The sequence below is a fragment of the Danio aesculapii genome, chromosome 19 (assembly GCF_903798145.1).
Source record: "Danio aesculapii chromosome 19, fDanAes4.1, whole genome shotgun sequence".
NCBI lineage: Eukaryota > Metazoa > Chordata > Actinopteri > Cypriniformes > Danionidae > Danio > Danio aesculapii.
Window position 1 is genome coordinate 50,302,194 of NC_079453.1, and position 16,818 is coordinate 50,319,011.

Genomic DNA, 16,818 nt, shown 5'->3' on the forward strand with positions numbered 1-16,818 from the left:
CAGAAAAATGAAACTGGTAAGTAAATGATGAGGAGATGTGCTTTTTTAGGTGGACTGTCACTTTAAGGAGATATTACTTCACATCTACAGTATTAATGCAGTTATTTGACAGATAAAAGACAGTGCGTCTACAGTGTGTGTTCTCGTAGTGATGTGTGTGTGTATGTGTGTGTGTCAGATCATCATCTTGTGGAACAGTGAGAAGTCGCCCCCACAGAGGAGTAAATGGCCACCGATGCCAGTGCCGCTCACCGTCACAGATGGCAGGAGGAAAGTGAGTGTGTGCTTGAGTAAGAGTGTGTGTAAGAGTGTGTAAGTGTCTGAGTGTTTGCGTGTGTGTGTGTGTGTGTGAGTAAATAAGTGTGTAAGAGTGTGAGTGTGTATGTGTCTGATCTCAATGTCTTGTGTGTATGTCTGTGATCTCATTGTGTGTGTGTGTGTGTGTGTGTGTGTGCGTGCGTGTGTGTGTGTGTGTGTGTGTGTGTGTGTGTGTATTACTGTGCGAAATCGCATTGTGTTTGTGTCTGTGTGTGATCTTGCATGCGTGTGTGTAGTACTTTGTGAAATCTTGCTGTGTGTGTATCTGTGTGTATGAGCTCGCTGTGATCTCACTGTGTATGAGTGTGTGTGATCTTGCTGTGTTTGTGTGTAATGTGTGTTTGCGATCTCATTATGAGTGTGTGTGTCGTGACTCTCTCTCTCTCTCTCTCCTCCAGACGAGCAGTCGTTTTCTGCCACACGCCGCCATCGAGACGGAGGCCGTTCTGAGTCTGGATGAAGACACGGTGCTGCTGACCAGCGAGGTGCACCAACAGCTTCATGTTTTACAGCAGTGGCCACAAATACATTTTATAGGTCAAAATGATCCATAGTTAGTCACTTTCTACTGTAAATATATCAACTTGGGTGGCACGGTGGCTCAGTGGTTAGCACTGTGGCCTCACAGCAAGAAGGTTGCTGGTTCGAGTCCCGGCTGGGTCAGTTGGTGTTTCTGTGTGGAGTTTGCATGTTCTCACCGTGTTGGTGTGGGTTTCCTCCGGGTGCTCCGGTTTCCCCCACAGTCCAAACACATGCACTATAGGGGAACTGATGAACTAAATTTGCCGTTGTGTATGTGTGTGTGTGTGTGATTGGGTGTGTATGGGTGTTTCCCAATACTAGGTTGCAGCTAGAAGAGCATCCACTGCGTAAACTATATGCTGGAATAGTTGGTGGTTCATTCCGCTGTGGAAAATGAATGAATGAATTAAGTGTATATACTTTTTTAATTATTAATTATCTCAGTATTTTATTTTTCTTTAACTCTCAGCTTCCAGATTTTCTAATAGCTACATCTTCAGCTAAATATTGTCCTAACGCCGTACATCAGCTTTATTATTCAGATCTCAGATTATTGAGTTTGTTGTGTCTAGGGCAGTGTTTCCCAACCCTGTTCCTGAAGGCACACCAACAGTACACATTTTCCACCTCTCCCTAATCAAACACACCTGAATCAACTCAGCAGAACATCAGAAGAGACTCCAACACCTGAAGTTAATGGGTCAGATAAGGGAGACATCCAAAATATGTACTGTTGGTGTGCCTCCAGGAACAGGAATGGGAAACACTGGTCTAGGGTCACATTCATTCCTTCATTTTCCTTCGGCTTAGTCCCTTATTTATCAGGGGTCACCACAGCGGAATGAACCACCAACTATTCCAGCATTTGTTTTGCTGGTTTGTGGTTGCTCTCGAGGGTTTTTTCCCTTCACTTCACCAATTGGTAAAGTTTTTGTCCTCGCCGCTGTCATCACTGGCTTACTCGGATCGGGACTTGTGGAGCTGTGCATTGATGGATTTGCTCTTCAGCAGTGAAATTTAAACCACACTGAACTAAACAACTTTAACTCTGAAATCCGGACTTTACTAGAACTATGTTAAGCTGCTTTGACACAATCTACATTGTAAAAAGCGCTATTTAAATAAACATGAATTGAATGTTTTACACAGCGGATGCCCTTCCAGCTGCAACCCATTACTGGGAAACACCCATGCACGCTCATTTAAATACACACTCATACACTACGGCCAATTTAGTTCATCAATTCCCCTATAGCGCATGTGTTTGCACTGTGTCAGATATATTCCTATGTAGGCATTAGAGTGTTCTGGGCTGATTCTATAGTATCCCTATACTGTGGTGTTTTGGATGGTAAATAAAAGAAAGGAAAAAAAACAAGGCTTTGAAATGGGACACAGCTCATGTTTCCTCTCTAATCCGTCACTTTCAGATCAATTTTGCTTTCCACGTGTGGCGGAGTTTCCCTGACAGGATTGTTGGCTATCCTCCCAGGAGCCATTTCTGGGACCCTGTAAAAAAGGCCTGGGGCTACACCTCTAAATGGACCAACGAGTACTCCATCGTCCTCACTGGAGCCGCCTTTTATCACAGGTACAGACTGTAGAAGATTTATGCAGACACTCGCGGTGTTTCCATCCAAACATGAGATAGATGGATGGATGGATGGATGGATGGATGGATGGATGGACAGGTAGGTGGGTGGGTGGATGGATGGATAGACGGATGGATGGATGGATGGATGGACGGATGGATGGATAGACGGATGATGGATGGATGGATGGATGGATGGATAGACAGACAGACAGACAGACAGACAGACAGACAGACAGATAGATAGATAGATAGATAGATAGATAGATAGATAGATAGATAGATAGATAGATAGATAGATAGATAGATAGATAGATAGATAGATAGATAGATAGATAGATAGATAGACAGACAGACGGACGGACGGACGGACGGGTGGATGGATGGATGATTTGGATAGATGGATAGATAGATGGATAGATAGATAGAAAGACGGACGGACGGGTAGGTAGGTGGGTGGGTGGATGGATGGATGGATAGACGGATGGATGGATGGACGGATGGATGGATAGACAGATGGATGGATGGATGGATGGACGGACAGATAGATAGATAGATAGATAGATAGATAGATAGATAGATAGATAGATAGATAGATAGATAGATAGATAGATAGATAGATAGATAGATAGATAGATAGATAGATAGATAGATAGATAGATAGATAGATAGATAGATAGATAATGTGCTGTTGTTTTCTCGCAGGTACTACCATCACCTGTTCTCGCACTACCTGCCCTCGTCTCTGCGTGCTCTGGTGGATCACTCCTCCAACTGTGAGGACATCCTGATGAACTTTCTAGTGTCTTCTGTGACGCATCTGCCGCCTGTTAAAGTGGCACAGAGGAAGCAGTACAAGGAGATGCCCAGCCTACAGGTGAGGAGAACACAACACTCTGTAATGCACTGGACAGATATAGTGTAGATCTGAGTGTACACTGATCAGGGCATCAGACATTTTAGGTGCTGTTCCAATCACACAATTCTTCTTTTGGCTTGAATGTGATGTATTCTTATCATCTTGTTTGTTGTGCACTTATAAGGGCACTAAGATGGCGCCGTGGGCGAACCCTGAGCACTTTACGCAGAGGCAGGAGTGTGTGAACACCTTCTCCAGCTGGTTCGGCTACATGCCCCTGGAGCACTCGCAGTTTCGGCTGGATCCGGTGCTCTTCAAGGACCACGTGTCCGTCCTGCGCAAACGCTACAAAGACCTGGAGCGAGTCTGAGTGGTCAATATACGGATGGATGAGAAACACTGCAGATCTGTCAATCACTCAGACCTGTCAATCATTCAGACCTGTCAATCATTCCAGCTGCTGATGAACTGGAGGACGGTGCTGTGGACTAACACACACGACATGAAGCGGTTATTACATGATGACCAATAAAATAACTACAAAATGCAATCCGAGTGTGTGTGTTTGGCTGAATTTCTGAAGACAGGCGTTTATTTGGCTGCTTTTTAGTAACTGTGAGTCAACAGATTGGTAGTTTTGAGAAATTGTTTCATAAGAAATGTTATTTTATTGATTATTTTTATACATTTTTCTTATACACAGCTAACATTCAGAAGCAGTCTCCAGACATCGCAGTGATTCAAATGATTTGTTCATAGTGAGTCTCCAGTTAACAACTCACTGATTCAGATGATCTGTTCAGAGTGAGTGTCCAGTAAACAACTCACTGATTCAGATGATCTGTTCTGTTCAGAGTGAGTCTCCAGTAAACAACTCACTGATTTAAATGATCTGTTCAGAGTGAGTCTCCAGTAAACAACTCACTGATTTAAATGAGCTGTTCTGTGCAGAGTGAGTCTCCAGTTAACAACTCACTGATTTAAATGAGCTGTTCTGTTCAGAGTGAGTCTCCAGTAAACAACTCACTGATTTAAATGAGCTGTTCTGTGCAGAGTGAGTCTCCAGTTAACAACTCACTGATTTAAATGAGCTGTTCTGTTCAGAGTGAGTCTCCAGTAAACAACTCACTGATTCAAATGAGCTGTTCTGTTCAGAGTGAGTCTCCAGTTAACAACTCACTGATTTAAATGAGCTGTTCTGTTCAGAGTGAGTCTCCAGTAAACAACTCACTGATTCAAATGAGCTGTTCTGTTCAGAGTGAGTCTCCAGTTAACAACTCACTGATTTAAATGAGCTGTTCTGTGCAGAGTGAGTCTCCAGTTAACAACTCACTGATTTAAATGAGCTGTTCTGTGCAGAGTGAGTCTCCAGTAAACAACTCACTGATTCAAATGAGCTGTTCTGTTCAGAGTGAGTCTCCAGTAAACAACTCACTGATTCAAATGAGCTGTTCTGTTCAGAGTGAGTCTCCAATCAACAATTCACTGATTCAAATGATCTGTTTAGAGTGAGTCTCCAGTAAACAACTCACTGATTCAGATGATCTGTTCTGTTCATAGTGAATCTCCGGTAAAAAAAAAAAACTCACTAATTTAAATGACTTTCTTAGAGTCAGACTGAATCTTTAGTTAACCACTCACTGATTCAAATGATTTGCTCAAATAAATCTTTAGTAAACAACTCACTGATTCAAATGATTAATTCAAAGTGAGTCTCGAGTAAACAACTCACTGATTCAAATGATTTGCTCAGACAGAATCTTTAGTAATAAACTCAGATTCAGATGATCTGTTCTGTTCATAGTGAGTCTCCAGTAGACAACTAATTGATTCAGATGATCTGTTCAGAGTGAGTCTCCAGTAAACAACTCACTGATTGCAGTTATGTGCACAGGCCGAGTCTCTAGTAAACAACTCACTGATTCAAATGATGTGCTCAGAATGAATCTTCAGTAAACAACTCAATGATTCAAATGATCTGTTCGGAGTGAGTCTCTAGTAAGCAACTCAATAGGTGCGTTCGACTTGAACTATGGCTGCAGCCGGTGATCAACAAGATTAGCCGAGCGCAGGCGGGGGCGAAGTTGAAAACGGAGACGGTCAAGCCGGACAATTCAGGGCTCAAAGTTGCAGCAGTCATGATGACCGATCACATGGCGTCATCATCATTAATTTATCTATAACAACAAGATTTACAGTACAAATAAAACAAAATACAGTCTCTACAAAGTATAGTTCATTTTTAAAGAATAAGAGAATAATGAATTAAATATATAACAAACGCATGAGAGAAATAAGGGGAAACGAGAGGGTAATATACACATAAAAATGAATAGCCCTATTAAATACGAAGCAACAAGCACAACTTCTAGGAGATTAAACATCACTCTAGGCTAATACTTCTTGTTTAAATATGCTAAAACAGGGTTTACATTTATTTACATTTATAGATATAAAACTTTCCAATATATATTAGTGTAAAACCCAAAACAAAGTGTTGATAAAGTGTGCTCCACTTTCAGTAGACGTTTCCCAGAAAGAGCAGGTATAAACAGCTAGACAGGAAATTATATATATATATATATATTTTAGAATCCTAAAACTCATTTTATAATTATTTAATAAAATTGTTCTTTAATTAATTTGTTAAGAAAGCTTTAGGGTGTCAGGATCAATGATGATAATTAATTTATTATAAGTCTGTAAGACTTATTAGAGTTAATATGCAGGTTATTCATTAAAATAGATCATTTAAATCGTTCATGGAGCTGAACACAGTATATGGTCTGTATACAAACGGTCGAAAATAAACCTGTGCTAACAATCTTCATAACCAGATTATTTAGCAAATGATGATTACTGCAGTACAATATCTGTAGTCTAATAATAAGCATGATGTGTACAAGATGGTATAACAAGTGAATTGTTTGTTTTGAAATTTGTGAGATGGAATTTGTCCAATAATAAACCTGAAACACACGTGGTTGTTGTCATGCGGTGAACTCATCCAGTCATGTAATATCAGTGTCATCATCGCAGCTCCTGCAGTCGCTCTTCAGAGTCACTCTCCTGCAGTCGTCTGATCTCGGAGCGCTGTCACGGTACTTTGTTGCCACATGTGACAGTCACGTGGCGTCAGCGCAGCATCAATCCGGACAAATTTTCTAATCAGCATGCACCGCTTTAAGAAAGATATTGATCGATCTGCACAGCGCTGCATGAAGTCAAACGCACCTAATGATTCAAATGATTTGCTCAGACTGAAGCTGTAGTAAACAACTCACTGATTCAAATGATTCATTCAGAGCAAATAACTCACTGATTCAAATGATTAATTCAGAGCAAATAACTCACTGATTCAAATGATGCATTCAGAGTGAGTCTCCAGTCAACAACTCACTGATTCAAATGATTAGCTCAGACTGAAGCTGTAGTAAACAACTCACTGAATCAAATGATTCATTCAGAGTGAGTCTCCAGTCAACAACTCACTGATTCAAATGATTAATTCAGAGTAAATAACTCACTGATTCAAATGATTCATTCAGAGTGAGTCTCCAGTCAACAAGTCACTGATTCAAATGATTTGCTCAGACTGAACCTGTAGTAAACAACTCACTGATTCAAATGATTCATTCAGAGTAAGCAACTCACTGATTCAAATGATTCATTCAGAGTAAACAACTCACTGATTCAAATGATTCATTCAGAGTGAGTCTCCAGTCAACAACTCACTGATTCAAATGATTAATTCGAGTAAATAACTTACTGATTCAAATGATTCATTTAGAGTGAGTCTCCAGTCAACAACTCACTGATTCAAATGATTAGCTCAGACTGAAGCTGTAGTAAACAACTCACTGATTCAAATGATTAATTCAGAGTAAATAAGTCACTGATTCAAATGATTCATTCAGAGTAAACAACTCACTGATTCAAATTATTCATTCAGAGTAAACAACTCACTGATTCAAATGATTCATTCAGAGTAAACAACTCACTGATTCAAATGGATCATTCAGAGTGAGTCTCCAGTAAACAATTCACTGATTCAAATGATTCATTCAGAGTAAAGTCTCCAGTAAACAACTCACTGATTCAAATCGGAAATGAGTCTCCATAATATTACGAATACATTTACTGTAACGTTATCAGTCTAATGCGTCATTGGGTAGTAAACATACGTCCAACAGTAGTTAAATATTCCCCAGTCTATAAAACAACACCACAATATAAAGTAATACTTAATAAACCCTGTCTTAACCCATTTTAGGGTGAAATACAGCATTTATGAGACTGAAAGTGATTATATTTTGCATACGCTGAAAGAAAACACAACACTTGTTTTTATTTTGTACAAAAAACTTTAGTTTACAATAAAAAAACGAGCACTTTACAATACAAGAGATTCTTTTAGACAATCTTTCCTGCAGGAAACGGATTTGAGGAGTGTAAAACCCTCGATTTTACCATAGTACAAAAGTGTGAAACATTTCAGTGCACAAAAGACCAAAGTGTAAACATTATAATTTACAATCCTCATTCACAGGTCAGCTTACACCCTCAGCACGGCTTTCAGATTACATCATTCCACTGATCATAACTCAGTGCCTGATGAAGCAGATGCTAATCAGAGAGCCGGGATTTACCATAGTAAATGAGGCAGCACCACACTAAGAGCTGCCGAGACGCAGCTCATTCGTCAAGATATATTAAATATTGTGTGTGATTTGGATGAAGATGGTCTGATGTTTGCCAGAATCTGTTATTTCCGCAGGGTCAGCATGGCATTAACATCCCACAGCAGGTTCCTCATCTGGTCCATCAGCATCTTCATCTCCTGGTTCTTCTGCCGCACTTTCTGTTAATAATAAATATATAATATAAATTTAAATATTTATGTGACGAAATAGTTTATTTTCTATGTATTTGTGTGTATCACATATACATAATAATGTCGAAACAGACTATTCTGGATTATTTTATAATTAATCTTTGCCCAGCTCTACTATTAATGCGTGCATCAGAAAGAACTGCTTAAATCTGCTTTTGTAAAGAAATTTGTACTTTTATTTACCAATGAATTCTTAAATTAATCAAAAGTGACCTAAAGAATATTTATAATGTATTATTATAAAGGTCGGCCTTTTGAATATTTTATTTAAAGAATCCTGAAACATTTTTAAGGAGATCATTCAGGACAATTACAACCCTAGCCATGCACAATACAAATCAAAAACTCAATCAGTGAGTTGTTTACATCAGACTTAATCTGAGTGAATCATTTGAATCAGTGAGTTGTTTACTTCAGACTCACTCTGAGTGAATCATTTGAATCAGTGAGTTGTTTACATCAGACTCAATCTGAGTGAATCATTTGAATCAGTGAGTTGTTTACTTCAGACTCACTCTGAGTGAATCATTTGAATCAGTGAGTTGTTTACTTCAGACTCACTCTGAGTGAATCATTTGAATCAGTGAGTTGTTTACTTTAGACTCACTCTGAGTGAATCATTTGAATCAGTGAGTTGTTTACTTCAGACTCACTCTGAGTGAATCATTTGAATCAGTGAGTTGTTTACTTCAGACTCACTCTGAGTGAATCATTTGAATCAGTGAGTTGTTTACTTTAGACTCACTCTGAGTGAATCATTTGAATCAGTGAATTGTTTACTGGACATTCACTCTGAGTGAATCATTTGAATCAGTGATTGGTTTACTGGAGACTCAAGCTGCGGTCACACTTGGCTTTTCCTCCCATAGACTTCCATTCATACGCACACAAATGCATCAGACCGGAAACGCAAGGTCATGCGTCAAGTTTCGCATGTCGCTGCGGTGCAAAATTCAAGCTTGGTGAACTCTGACCTGCGAAATCGCATCACTTGACTGCGTGAGACCAATCGAGGATCAAAACACGACCTCTCTGGACAGAAATTTAAAGCATGGAGCAATCGCTTGCTTTTTAAATGTCTAATGATCTTGGTTAATCCCGCCCATTTTCGCAGTGCAGACAGAATTTCGCACACACAAAGCCCAGTGTGGCCGTAGCTTTACTCTGAGTGAATCATTTGAATCAGTGAATTGTTTACTGGAGACTCACTCTAAGTGAATCATTTGAATCAGTGAGTTGTTTACTGGAGACTCACTCTGAGTGAATCATTTGAATCAGTGAGTTGTTTACTGGAGACTCACTCTGAGTGAATCAGTGAGTTGTTTACTGGAGACTCACTCTGAGTGAATCATTTGAATCAGTGAGTTGTTTACTGGAGACTCACTCTGAATGAATCATTTGAATCAGTGAGTTGTTTACTGGAGACTCACTCTGAGTGAATCATTTGAATCAGTGAGTTGTTTACTGGAGATTCACTCTGAGTGAATCATTTGAATGAGTTGTTTGCTGGAGATTCACTTTGAGTGAATTATTTGAATCAGCGAGTTGTTTACTTGAGACTCACTCTGAGTGAATCATTTGAATGAGTGAGTTGTTTACTGGAGACTCACTCTGAGTGAATATTTGAATCAGTGAGTTGTTTACTGGAGACTCACTCTGAGTGAATCAGTGAGTTGTTTACTGGAGACTCACTCTGAGTGAATCATTTGAATCAGTGAGTTGTTTACTGGAGACTCACTCTGAATGAATCATTTGAATCAGTGAGTTGTTTACTGGAGACTCACTCTGAGTGAATCATTTGAATCAGTGAGTTGTTTACTGGAGACTCACTCTGAATGAATCATTTGAATCAGTGAGTTGTTTACTGGAGACTCACTCTGAGTGAATCATTTGAATCAGTGAGTTGTTTACTGGAGATTCACTCTGAGTGAATCATTTGAATGAGTTGTTTGCTGGAGATTCACTTTGAGTGAATTATTTGAATCAGTGAGTTGTTTACTGGAGACTCACTCTGAGTGAATATTTGAATCAGTGAGTTGTTTACTGGGGACTCACTCTGAGTGAATATTTGAATAAGTGAGTTGTTTACTGGGGACGCAGTGCATCTGACTTTATTATCTGAAAGCTGATAAGTTTTCCATTGATCTATAATAATGATAGGACCATATTTGGCAAAGATACAGTTATTTGAAAATCTCCAATCTGAGGGCTTAAAAAAGACAAATATTAAAAAAAACATCTCTCAAAATATTGAGAAAATCCTCTTTAGTATGTCCAAAATTCATTTTTAGCAATGCAAATTACCAATCAAAGACTGAGTTGATATATTTACAATTAAAATTCACTAAATACCTTCAAGGAATATCTTTACTTAATATTGTAATGAATTGCTTAAGTCCCCCTGCGCGCCTTGTGTTTTTGCTGTTGCGCTCTGTGCATCTGGAAAAATCATCAGTCTCGTCTTTCTCATTGTCCAATCAAATGAAAGTAGAGGCGGGGTTTCTGTTGAGGCGACAGCAGTTGTGTTGTCAAGATGACTATGGAAACTTTTAAAGATGGAGGAGAGACTAGCGGATTCTGTTTGAAGTTATCCGGAGTTTCAACAATCTTGAACATCACAGTTTATGAATGTCATATTACACTTAGATCGACAGCAGTGCTCATGCACAATGCGCAGCTGATTCAGTCGTTGCCTAGCGACATAAAAAGTGCAGTGCACTACTTTTTTATTGTCAACACCACCAAAAAAAGGCCGTGCGGTGCGCCTCGCATTCTCAGAACGGAAAAGCTTGTGTGGTGTGATCAGCCCTGAGGCTGGTTTTGTGATCCAGGGTCAGATATTCTGTTGTACTAATATACTCTTAAAAGAAAGTAATGAAAGTAAAAGCACCTCCAGAACCTCCTGTCTCTCCTGCAGAACTGCAGGACTGCACAGCTCCACTCTCACAGCAGACGCCTCCTCGCCAACATACGGCACCAGCTGCAGGAGTTACAGCACACACATTACTGACCAAAAACATCAAATATTGATTTACTGTGTTCATGTTCAGAGGGATTAAATATTTCAACCAGATTACATTACAGAAACGCTTTACAATAAAGTCTCGTTATTAAACATCAACAGTTATGTGAGATTTATTACAGTTTTGAGCATATACCTCGGCTGGAGTCTCCTGGAGGTCAGAGGTCATCTCCACACAGCGCTCGTACAGCAGACGCAGCTTCCGGAAGAGTAAAGTCAGCTGACGCAGATGCTCCTGCAGCTTCCCGAAGCGGTCCTGATACGCCGCCTGACTCTGGGTCACACCATTGGGCAGCTACAACACACACGGTTTCTTAAGTGTTGTCAAAGAGATATATGTGTGTGTGTATATATATATATATATATATATATATATATATATATATATATATATATATATATATATATATATATATATATATACACACAAATATATACACACACACATATACATACATGCATGCATGCATGCATGCATATATATCTATATATATATATATATGTGCGCTTATATAAATACACACCCACAGTTTTTGAATTTTTTTTCTTTTCCCAAATGATGTTTAACAGAGCAAGGAAATTTTCACAGTATGTCTGATAATATTTTTTCTTCTGGAGAAAGTCTTATTTGTTTTATTTTGGCTAGAATAAAAGCAGTTTTTAATTGTTTTAAAGCCATTTTAAGGTCAATATAATTAGCCCCCTTCAGCAATATTAGTTTTGGATTGTCTACAGCAGTGGTTCTCAAACATCAAGAACTCGCGACCCCCCAGTACCAAAGCATTTACAATCAATAAAAATACCTTCTTTTTAAGCTGTTCACAGTATTTTAACTATATTTACTATACATTAAAATAATTTTGGCTTACCTTTAAATGCGTACTGTTGACATTAGAGCAAGTGAATCCATACTTTATGAATTTGTCCTGATATTTCTGACGTTTTCTACGTTGGTCTGACGCGGTCTTGTTCCGATGACTCGAGTGAACAGTCCACAGTTTCCTCAACATTTTTAGATTCGCAAATTACAAATTTCTCCATCTCTGCAGTTTCGGTTTTCACATCCAGATGCGTGCTGTAGTGATAGCTAGCGAGTTATTCGCTGCACAGTTATGATGTCCCATTCACTTTTTTTAAACACTAATCAGTAATATCTTTAAAAAGATCAGAAAATATTAGTTTGCAGCTTTCACTTGCAATACTGAAAATTATATTTTATAATCACTGTAAATTGCTCTATTTTAATCACTCTCGCGACCCCTTGAAATTATTCTGTGACCCCCTCAGGGGTTGCGACCCCCAGTTTGAGAACCACTGGTCTACAGAACAAACCACTGTTATACAATGACTTGCCTAATTACCATAACTTTACCCTAATTACCCTAGTTAAGCCTTTAAATGTCACTTTAAGCTGTATAGAAGTGTCTTGAAGAATATCTAGTCTAATATTATTTACTGTCATCATGGCAAAGAGAAAATAAATCAGTTATTAGAAATTAATTATTCATTTGGGCTTCACATGTGCAGATTTAGCAAAGATTAATTGCATTCGTCTTTCGGATGAGATGTTAAACCGAGGTCCTGACTCTCTGTGGTCATCCCATGGCTCTTCTCGTAAAGAGTAGGGGTGTAACCCCAGTATCCTGGCCAAAGTCCCTCAATTGGCCCTTACGCTCATGACCTCCTAATGATCCTCATCCACCTAACTGGCTCTATCCCTGTCTCTCCACTCCAACAATAGCTGGTGTGTGCTGAGCGCACTGGCGCTATTGTCCTGTGGCTGCCATCAATCATCCAAGTGGATGCTGCACACTGGTGGTGGTGTGGAGAGACACCCCCCCTCCCCCCATGACTGTGAAGCGCTTTGGGTGTATAACCATACACAATAAATGCGCTATATAAATACACATTACATGACATTTAAATGAAAACTATTCAGCTTTATTGTACATCTGATTTCATTTTTACTGACCACTGTTAGACTGCTTCATTTGTATATCTGCTTTACTGTATTTATCTCTGCTTGTAATTTGTTTATTTTATTTTATGCAGATGCACTCCCCTAGGCCTGTCATGATATCTATTTTCTGTTGTCCAAAATATTGCAATAAACAAAAATATTCTCATTTTAAAGGGCACATAGTTTACCTCTTGTTTATGATGTAATATTAATATTCTGGCTCTTCTGAGTGTGCCAGTTTAGGTTCAGTTTAAAACACAATTCAGATTGTTTTATTATAATGTGTTAAAAAGTGTCATGTTGGGGGCGTGTCCACAGTTCGCTGATTTAGGGGTGTGTTGCTTCACATGTAAATTAGTTTCGGCTTCCCGCCAACGTAACAAGGGGGCGGGGCCATGAGCTCACCCGCTCTGCGTTTGCAACAGAGTCTGACAGGCAGACGGAGAAGGAGAAGGAGAGAGAGGATCAGCATTTAGTCGTACATGTACGACTCTGACACAGACCAAGCAGAGAGTACAAAATCATTTGTGTCTTTGTACAGTTTTACAGCCAACTGTGTGCTAGTTTCAAGTGCCGAGCTTGTACACAGTGACTAATAACCACGCACACTGAATTAACTTTGACTGAGGCACCGGATGCGCCGCTCGAAGCCGCGACACGGCACACCAGACACTCTCTGTGGTGCAGCAGAAACATGAAGTGTCCCGAATCGTCACACCACGCATTTTTGAATATTAAACATAGGTTTCTGCAGCGGCCCGCGGCGCCCAGCCGTCGACTTGAGTGTACCCTGATAGAAACCGATGTTTAGATCTCTAAAACGCATGCTAGTTAAGATCACAGGGAGCTTCTGGGATCGCGAGAAATGCAAACGGCTGAAGTATAAGGTAGACTCAATGAGAAGTACACATGTTTGCAAACCTACCTAAAGATACAACCAATAATTCTGATTAGAGCGATAATGTGGAGAATATTGATCTTGTGTTGAGCCCAATGAGCCTTGCATCTAAAAATAGAGCTAGGGTGTTCCTTTAGTGATATCGCTTCGACTCACGCTGAAAATGGCGGACGTGAATCAACAAACTGAGGATATGATGATGTGCCTGTCAATCAATATTGGTGGGCGGGGGGACCGCTCTCCTACGTAAAGTTGCGGTCCATCTGAAAACCGCTCCAATTGGTCCACCAATGTTGTTAAATTGAAAAAAAAAAAGCACTGGGTGTGCTTATATCACCCCAATATGACAGTCTATACACCATACATGCACATATGTCTGTCCAAACAGCTTGAAAAGTAGATTTTTTTACCATAGGTGCCCTTTAAGACCATTTTCATTATATAATGCCAGAATGACAAAATAATAGCATAATGCAAGTACACTCTTCCAAAAGAACACATCATATTCCTAAGAATATTTCATTTAATTATAGTCAATTTAACAGTTTAATAATGAGCCATTGGAATCAGAACATAATATCTCATATCCTAAATAAAATAAATAAATGTTAACAGAAAAATTGCTAGGTAAATGTAACAGAGGCTCTGATATACCCTACCAGATCTATTATCAGCTGTCAGACACCCTCATGAAAACATACTATAGTCATTGATGGTAAATACTACAGTGTTTTTAACCATACACACACTGACACCTCCAGTAGAGATGGAGATGTTGCACAAATGATGCTAGAATTGGTATGTATGGGCGATGTATACTGCATCACCAAAAATGATTGAGGTCACGTCCATGTGTTGTACGATGAGTCCAGATATTGATTATTGTGACAGGCCTACACTTCTCTACAAAATGAATCCTAAGTTATCTTGTAAAATATTGCAATGTAAATCGCAGTAAATCTAAATATCTCAATGTAAGTGCTTTTCAAATATCATGCAGCCCTACTGTGAAGGCACAGTTAGACTCTGCTGACTGACCTGCGTGGCCCGTGTGATCTGGAAGATCTCCATGGTGCGGGTGACGATGTCCTGCACGGTCTCCTGTCCGATACGGCACAGGTAAACAGGTGAGATCTCCCGCAGAGCGCCCTGAGGAGCCGCACCAGGCGGAGGAACACCCGGCGGCAGCACAGACTGAGCCTGAGATGGAGGAACGGAGGACAGAGCTGGAGCCAGGGCCTTCTGAGGAAGAGGAGCCGACATCTGAAACACAGCAACACAGTTTATTATATATCGTTTCAGCATCGAGATCGCAATGTGCGAATCTGCAGAAAATAATGTCCAGTATAGAATATGTGGTCATGCTGCAGTGGAAACAGAATGAATATTGTGTCTGACTCCATCATGAGCTTGGAGGACTGCATCCATACATCTCTGACATGACTCAAATCACTGATTAATAAAGTCATCTGGAATGGCAAAGAAAGCCTTCTTGCAGGACTCCCAGAGTTCATCAAGATTCTTCAATGCCTCCTCCAGCTTACCCCAGACCTGCTCAATAATGTTGATGTCTGGTGACTGGGCTGGCCAATCCTGGAACTTTGATGAGGAGGCTGAAGTATGAGAAGGAGCGCTATCCTGCTGGAGAATTTCCCCCTCACTTTTAGACAGACCATTTAGAAACAGGTGATTAATAATTATATAAACATTATCTAATACAGCCGTCCCCCGCACTTTTAAAATGTCCGCTACGTCCCTGACTGAACCGATATCGATTTGTCCACGTCTGCATCACGGTGCATTGAAGAAACAATTAATTTTGACACCCCGAATTCGAATATTCAAAGCACCATGGTAAACACTATAGGGAGGGTGTCACAAGCATAGGTCACAAGTTGTCACTAAATGAATGTGCGAATATATAACCAACTTTACCTCAATGCAAGTCAATGGCTACCGGGTTTCAACATTTTTCTAAATATCTACTTTTGTGTTTAACAGACGAAAGAACTCACACTTAACGTTTGACACAAGTAAACGTTGGCAGAATTTCCATTTGAGGGTGAATTTACGTTCTCGCTTAATGAATGAACAAAACTGAAGCGTGTTTATGAAAGAACAACAACAACGAACGGATGAAGAATGAATATAAACGTTAAAAACTCACTGCGCTTCTCTGTGCTGCTCCTTAAGTAGTTTATTTCTGGCGGATAAGATTAATAATATCCTTTTAGACTAAAGATTTCTCAGCTTGCTCACATTCAGTTTCAAACAGAAGAGCGTCAGCCATCACTCGTGTTATCATTTCCGGTTTCATGTAGCACATAAAGGTACCTCCACCGATTTTTTGTTTCATGTTTTTAAGTACTATTTTTAGAGAACATATAGTAATGCACACCAACGTCGCATTATCAGTACATCTTCATACTACAATAAAAGAACAGGTGCAAAAAAGGAACAAATTAAATACATAAATAAAAACATTACATAAAAATAAATGTTTTGGTACCATACATATCTGATTTCTAACATACTATGAATATATCATAACATGAACATTTCTAGTAAACGTGTTGAAGTGTTTTGCTTTACCATTCATCACTTTGTATGTATAGAAAGCGATAGAGAATTATATCAGAATAATAAAGTAGTGGTAATTAAATCAATGTAAAAGTATACACAATTTTGCATTATTATTTGGTATTATTGTATATATTTTCCTCCAGACTATCACTACAGTTGTCATTAATAAAC

The 16,818-nt window shown here is 39.4% G+C and overlaps 2 protein-coding genes across 3 annotated transcripts in view; one reads left to right on the forward strand and one right to left on the reverse strand.

Annotated features, from left to right (window-relative positions):
* The window catches only part of ext1c (exostoses (multiple) 1c), a 122,460-nt gene extending 118,620 nt beyond the window's left edge, over positions 1-3,840 (forward strand). For both annotated transcript variants that reach the window (XM_056479430.1, XM_056479431.1), the window contains exons 9-13: positions 179-274; positions 717-803; positions 2,271-2,431; positions 3,137-3,308; positions 3,475-3,840. In XM_056479430.1, the coding sequence (XP_056335405.1) occupies positions 179-274; positions 717-803; positions 2,271-2,431; positions 3,137-3,308; positions 3,475-3,660 (702 nt within the window). In that variant the 3' untranslated portion in view covers positions 3,661-3,840. The remainder of the gene's footprint in view (positions 1-178; positions 275-716; positions 804-2,270; positions 2,432-3,136; positions 3,309-3,474) is intronic.
* A 3,791-nt stretch (positions 3,841-7,631) lies between these two features.
* zgc:114119 (Mediator of RNA polymerase II transcription subunit 30-like) lies at positions 7,632-16,361 on the reverse strand. Its single transcript, XM_056479492.1, has 5 exons — positions 16,232-16,361; positions 15,103-15,327; positions 11,343-11,501; positions 11,075-11,164; positions 7,632-8,151 (listed from the first exon to the last, which is right to left on the reverse strand). The coding sequence occupies exons 2-5, from the start codon at positions 15,325-15,327 to the stop codon at positions 8,056-8,058; spliced, it is 570 nt and encodes a 189-aa protein (XP_056335467.1). The 5' UTR covers positions 16,232-16,361; the 3' UTR covers positions 7,632-8,055.
* Between the last annotated feature and the right edge of the window lie 457 nt (positions 16,362-16,818).